This window comes from Catharus ustulatus, chromosome 1 (genome assembly GCF_009819885.2).
Source record: "Catharus ustulatus isolate bCatUst1 chromosome 1, bCatUst1.pri.v2, whole genome shotgun sequence".
NCBI lineage: Eukaryota > Metazoa > Chordata > Aves > Passeriformes > Turdidae > Catharus > Catharus ustulatus.
In genome coordinates this window covers 41,535,140-41,542,415 of record NC_046221.1, presented here as the reverse complement: position 1 = coordinate 41,542,415, position 7,276 = coordinate 41,535,140, and the positions used below count along the sequence as shown (strand labels likewise).

At 41.7% G+C, this 7,276-nt stretch overlaps 1 protein-coding gene across 1 annotated transcript in view; it reads right to left on the bottom strand.

Moving 5' to 3' along the window:
- Window positions 1–5,710: 5,710 nt before the first annotated feature.
- CMC1 (C-X9-C motif containing 1) overlaps window positions 5,711–7,276 on the bottom strand; it is a 40,760-nt gene continuing 39,194 nt past the window's right edge. The window contains exon 4 of the mRNA XM_033072994.1: window positions 5,711–5,966. Within this exon, the coding sequence (XP_032928885.1) occupies window positions 5,852–5,966 (115 nt within the window). The 3' untranslated portion in view covers window positions 5,711–5,851. The remainder of the gene's footprint in view (window positions 5,967–7,276) is intronic.

Sequence of the window (7,276 nt, the reverse complement as noted above, 5' to 3'; positions counted from 1 at the left end):
CTGTGGCTGCAGCACAACCTTAGTAATGATAGCCTGTAGAAGTGTTACGAGGGTGCTACGTGACCTGTGTGGTTCCAGACCCTCTCCCCTGCACAGTAAGTACTTCAGACAGAGCTCATCTTTGACTTTGTCTATCAAAGGCAAAAAAATGCCTTCCAGATACCTTCTCCTGTGGTACAGACAGCATACATAAACAACGTTTCCCATTCACCAGATATTGTTTTTATCTATTATCTTGCTCACGTATACTGGCTTGTCTGTGATTAATGGAAATGGTGTGTCAGATGCTGGAATTTATTCTGACCAATGAACACAGCTGACTCAGGGGAGTACAATCTCTTGGAAAGTAATAGAACAAAATCCAATATGCATAAAACAAATCCAAGTCACTAGGCTTTAGCTGATAGAACCAACTACCTATGTAATAAGAAAGAAAACATTTTTCATGTGGCTGCATAAGCTATATGGTACCTAGTTCTAATGTAGCTTACTTTTGGGGTTCCTTGCCTCAACATTACAGTGGTTTTTTTATTAAGGAATGTAACATTCAACAGGCATTAACATGATTTGTGCAATGAAGGAATTCTACTATGTAAGATATTTAATAAATTTATTTTTGTTTGAAATTGGTTTCACTAACAATTTCCTTTCCATATTTGGCACAAAATTTTTACTGAAATTTTAATTCCTTTATTGTGTATAAATGTTATTCCAAATGCAAACAGTTAGATTTGAGGTTCATCACTTTGACTCAAGGGAAAAAACAGCCATCTGCTGTAGCAGAAATATCCTCCTGGATGTTGAAACCTGAATGATTTAGTTTCCTTAAGCTTTGACTACAGGTTCCCAGTCAGCCTGTCCTGTCCTGTATGAAATTAAAATTAAGGTTTTCTGTGCAGAGCCTGAGAATTTCCAGGTTTTGCATTTGAGCCTTGGTTTATATTCTGTGCTCCTTCCAACGCTGGAGAAGGGAGCAGCAAAGTTTGCTGAGAGGGACTTCAGGACCACTGCTGCTAATTAGGGAGAAGAGGGACTGATGCCAGAGAGCTTGCTGCAGGCACCATTTCCAATCCAATCACTCATTGCTGTGTCCAAGCTGTAACATTTGAAAAGGAAGGCCCCAGATGTGGAGTCACTTGGGAGCTCGCTGGCTTGTGAAACATCTGTTGGTCCAAAGCTTGCAATCAGATTTTGACTGGAGATGAAGAAGCTATTTAAATCCATGCCACTAGTGGCTTACAGTGCTTTTTCCATTTTCAGAAGTGAAATCTTTTCATCAGTGACAGCAAATTACATGGAGAAGTAGCTGTAGTAACAGGGTACTGGTGTTAGTGTGCATGTGTTACATAAAACTGTAAAATTACACATTGTAAGGGCTGAAGTTCTCAAATAATTTTGTTAAATGATCCCAAGAAAATTTTAACTTGAATGCAAACTTTGAACATTTTAAAACCTCTCCCAACCCAAAAATTTGACAATTTTTAATTTAAGAAAGCATTAACTCAATTCAACAGAAATGAAATCCAGCTTTTGGGGCAGCAGGGGACTGTTGTTTTGCACATTTAAATGAGCAAATGGCAACCTGATGAATATGTATATGGGTATTTGGTGAGTTGGATGAACCTTCTGATAACTTACATGTAAACTTGCACTGTTTGGTTAATTTTAAGTATTTTTAGAATCTGAGAATTTTAAGTTTCTTTGCCAGTTTTGTGGTGTACAGCTCATCAGTTTTCCTCACATGTGAGCTAGCCATGTTCAAGATAGAAAACCCCCTAAATTAGCTGTGATGTACCATCCCAGTTTTTAAAGCTGGAAAAAGACAAGAGCAGCACGAGACATATGGTGGTTACAGTAAAACAATACCCATTCCAAGTAATGAAACACAGGTCCATGTAAGTATCACATGATCTATATCAGTGGGATAAAGCAGACTGAATTTTCTTCTAAAATGAACTTGCAGCAGACTTTGACATACGTGTGCTGAGACAGCTGTAGCTTTAATGATGCTGTAAAAGCAGAGTGGAGAGCTCTAGTACCTGATGGACACCTGTATTGTCTTCTGATCTCCACATAGGCCCTATGAAGGACAGTGGTCACAGACATGTAAGGTATTTCCCTAGTTGTCTGTGTACTCTGTGTTTGAGTATAAAAAAGGCCATGTGGGGGCTTGATTTTTTTATTATTTTTGGACTTTTTGAGGAGTCAGGCTTTTTGACCCTTTCTTTAGGGAGAGTGGTGTTACTACATGCAATTGTATGAACATAGGGCAGTTGATGAAAGCATTTAATTTTTTCTGACCAGTAGTAAAGCAAAAAAAACTAATTTTAAGTGAGTTGCAGTTGAACCATTAAAGAAACCCACCCTGTGTGGCAACTGTACAGCAAAATTACAGTAATTTCACGACCATAAGGCGCACCAGACTATAAGGCGCACCCCCCGGGAGTCGGCAACATTCGCAACTTTGTAGATCATATAAGGCGCACTTTTTTTTTGCAGCGAGGCTCCGCCCCCAGCTCCCCCTGCGCGGTTGCTGGATGAGGCCCCGCCTCAACCCGGCAGCCATTGGCCCCCGCCTGTACCTGGCAGGAGGGGTGCTGCGGGCCCCCAGGCCCACCTGTATCTGGCAGGGCCGGGGCATGCCCGCTGCTGCTCCGTGACGCCTCTCCGGGGCCAGGCTGTGGCCGCTGCCCCTCCGTGCCACCTCCACGGGGCCGGGGGGTGCCTCTGGAGGGGTGGCTCCATCTTCACAGGGCCGGGGCGTGCCCGCCACCACTCTGCCCCGCCTCCACCTGGCAGCCATGGCCTTGCCGGGTCCCCCCATGGCTCACAGCTCTCACTTCCGGGTAGGCAATTTTTTTGAACTTTGTCCATCAGATAAGGTGCACCCAACTATAACGCGCACTTCCAGGTTCCGGGGAAAATTTTAGTCAAAAGGGTGCACCTTATAGTCGTGAAATTACTGTAATTTAATTGTATTTTAAGATGGAAGAGAGCAAGTCAAACATTAAGACATAGCAATTAAAGTGGTAAGATGATCATATTTTGAGTATGGCTGTTTGATCTAGGGAGAAGCATGCTAGAAACACCCAGGTGCTTACTGTTACTGAACCAACTAGGTGGAACACCTTCATTGCAAGTTTATCCGACCATTTTTTGATCAGCAGAGTAAACAGGATGGAATTACTTGCAGAAATTACCTGATAGAGAGTATGGCTGTACTAAATATGGAGAGCTGAATGGGTTTATGGCTTGCAGGTGAATTTCTGTGCGATGTCTCAGACTGCAGTGGCTATTCTACTGCCCTTTGAAAACCCTGTGCATTACAAACTGCCCCTCATCTTCCCTCCAATTTGGTTGTTACTCAGTGAAAGCAAACTTTTAAATAAGGATATGATACCTTCTCCCTCTTTGCTCTCAGATGTTCCATTTGTAGGGGGGTCCCCTCAAGAGTTTGAAGAGACCTTTAATACATCCAGAGAGTGCAGCCTCCAGTGAAGAATGGGGGTGTAATGGGTGCCTGCCAAGTGCTCTGGAGAGGACAGATAGGCCCTTGTGCTGTGTTTTCTTACACTGATTAGAATCCAGGGTTGTCTCCAGCTAACCTCAGTAGGAAGGAGAATTTACAGCTGAGACAAAACCAAAACTAAAAGTAAGGCAGTGGTATGAGTTTGTCATGCCCTGGTACTCATTCTTTCATTTAAACTTTAAATAAAAGATGTAAATGCAATTCAAGCACAAGACACTAAGAAAATGAAAGGTGCAAAACCAAAAATTCAAAGCTAGGGAACATCACAATACACAAAGGTATATTACAGAGGAAGCTGGTGCATGATCCAAAGGTCATCCCTGCTCTAAGTGCATACCATAGGAAACAGAGGAGCTCAAATATTCCAGATAAAGGTAAAGAGAAACAAATGGCTGACAGCACCATTCAGTAGATGGAATTTCAGGTGTGACAGCAGTGCAGATGGGAGTTGTGGCTGCTGTTCACATACAGCCTGTATCGAAGGGTGGGGAAGCAATACCTGCAGGTTCACGTCAGCTTTCTTCCATTCCACACATCCATTCCCCTGCAGTCCTTCTGGGGAACTCCACTGGGGGTTCCCCTTACCTGCTGCATGCAATTTCTTCTGAACCAGAAAAGGAGACCTCAATTGCTGGTGCTGTTGTCTCAGGTCTGAGTCACAGCTGAGTATGACCCAGGTGAGCCCTCAGTGCAGGCACACACCACTGGCAGCACCCAATACTGCCCCTAAGAGAATGCACACTCCCACCCCAATCCTCTGGGGAAGGGCTTTTGCCAACTTTCAAACACCCAGGCTGGCTTTCCAGAGGTTGAAAATATAGCAGATTTTCACAGTGAGACAAAAGAACAGTTACTGTCATTAAAAACATGTGTCACCATCTACATTCAATTTCCTCCTTTTTAAAATACTTACAGCAAAACAATTAATTAGAAATATTTTTGTTTTCCAAGATGCTAAGAAGCCAAGACCACATGTAGGACACTCTTCCACATAAGCCATTTCCAGGTGATTAGCTTTAGAGCTGAGTGCTGCTTAAGTTTGCCTAAGAAGGCAGAATGCTACATATCTTTTCAGTTTGTCACTCACAAGTCCAGTCCTCCACCCAATCTGCTGAAGCAACATTATTAATGATTATAAAAGGCACAGAATAATTACCAACCTGCAGCATTAAGTCCTTCATATACGTGTGTCAGTCAATTTCCTCCTTGAAGAGCAGACTACTGTTTGTGGTGAAACAGTATTAAAATAAACAATGTTGCCTTTTAATGGAACAATATCAAATCCTACTCCTTACTCACAAAATTACTTTTTTTTTTCTTCTTTAATCAGGGCATTAAATTTACTAAGTGCAGCCTTTCCTTGCTTTTAAAGAATTCCATTTTATTTCAGAATGTTTGGATGATACTCCAAGATAGTTTCTAAAACTTTCTATTAGTATCTCTAGTGAAGCAATTTAAGCATATGAGAATTCTACAATTAAGCAGCTTCAAGTATCAGCACACAAAAGATTGTTTGTGTGCTCTTTATAAGTTAGGGATGAGCTTCCTGCAAGAGGTGATCTGCATCTTCCATGCCTGGTTTAGTTGTCTACTCACCTCTGCCTGGAATAATTCACTCACTCACTCCTGAAGCATGGCAGCTTCTTTGCTGTTCTCAAGGAAGGGCTGGATGAGATTACTTTCTCCTCTAGAGTTGAAAGGGCCAGTCTGGGCCACAAGCACAAGGCATCCATCCTTTCTGACAGTGTAGACGTAAAAATGAGTTAGAGTGCAGGCACAAGTACCTACCATGCCCTCATCTGACAACATTTTGATGAAAAGGGTAATTCACACTGGTCTGTGTAGCTCTTCTGCATTTGCCACCCTTCTCTTCTAGTAAGTGCATCTTCATATATAGTCAGCTTCAGGTGATGACTAACAGCCCAACTTCAGTCTATACCCAAACTGTGATCAGTTAATACAACTTAAATTAGTCACCCTTAAGTTTTTATGTGGCCTGGCTCATGTAGCTAGATACAGGCTTTAAATTCCAAATGGACATTCTGGAATTCTAAACTCCAAATTGTACACTGGTATTAAAATCTCAAGTCCAGATAGAGGAACACACCTTTGCAAAAGAGGTTGAAAACTCCTGACATCATGCTCTAGATCTTTAATTATGAAAAATTTTAAAATTCACTCTTAATTTCAGACATTATTTTATTCTCCATCTCATTTTGTGTATTTCAGTTGAACTCCACACAGAGTGGTACAGACAATTTGTCTGTTTAAATCAAGTGAAATGCAAATTGCGTATTTTAAAAAGTTCATTTTAAGTTTTAATCACACATTTTGAGTAAACCTCTGTCTTTTTTTCTTAATTCCAGTTGCTCTGTATTCTTCTCTTTGCTTCAAATATTCTGCTTTGCATTCTTCATAGAATGATGGATCAGAATAGCTACAAGACAGAAAAATACATATTGTTTTTCATCTTGGAATATTGAACAGATATTGCATGATATTGCACTGCTCATAACTGATCTTCCTTTCATGCCCAAAGAAAACTTGTCTGCCTTTAATAGTAAAACAACATTCAGGTACTTTATAAAAAGAGGTATCTGTCATGATACTGTTCTCTTTTAAAGCACAGTTCTTTTCAAGCCTCTGCAGCAAAGGCACCAAGAGGAATGGCAGAAAAAGGGAAAGTCATTTGGTATTTCAGTTCAGCTGAAGAATTCATTTGCAGTTACGCTCCTCAGCACGGAAAGCTCCTGGAATTGACATTTTTTTAATGCACCCAAGTAACTACTGGGAATAGGCTCAAGTGTACGTCTTTAACAGTAGCTATAGGGGTCCTTGATCATTACATTAAATTTCTTTCTCTCATAATTTTTTGATGTATAATTATTCAACATGATATACCTTTTTTTGTCAGAAGCAAGTGGTTTAATTTTTTATTTTTAAAGGTGAAGGAACTAAAGGAAATAAAACTGAATAACTCCAGAGGGTTCTGACTGCAGTTAGGCCTAAATTCAGCTTTGCCCCCCTGCCCGGGCTGCGCCGCCGCCCTTTCCCTCCCCGGCGCGGACGCTGCCCCAATGCCGCCGGGCTCGCCCTGGCCTGGCGCTGGCCTGATGCCACCGCTGGGCGGGCTCTGCTCGGCTGGGGACTGTTGCGGGCTGGCACTTCCAGGGTGGCAAATGTTGCAACTTTATACATCAGATAAGGCGCACTGGACTATAAGGCGCACTTCCAGGTTCGGGGAAAAATTTTAGTCAAAAGGGTGCGCCTTATAGTCATGAAATTACTGTAATCTAAATTGATGGTTTAAGGGAGCAGGACACACTAAAAAAAATCAAACCAACCTCCTTTTTGCCCCCAGGCAAACTCCAAAAACTCACAGCCCTCACCCTGGGAAATTCAAGAATCTAACACTTCAGCCTAATAACACTGGGGTTAAATTAGGACTTCCTAAAAAGATGTTTCAATCCACCATGGCATTGAGTTGACTTCTCAGATATAACAATTTCCCATTGCTCCTGTTACTGCTGTTCACAACAGCAGGACACTTTCAAGACAGACTACATCTTAGAAGCAAAATGAAAACCAACTTACCCTGTCTCACTAACAGAAGTTTCACTGTGCATCCCTATCCCCACATCTGTGATACACCAGAATAAATAAAAGGCTGCAGATCCTCTGGGCTGAAATCTGTTCCCAGATGACTCAAGTAGAGAGTCTCTGTAGCCATATATTCATATGGTAAAT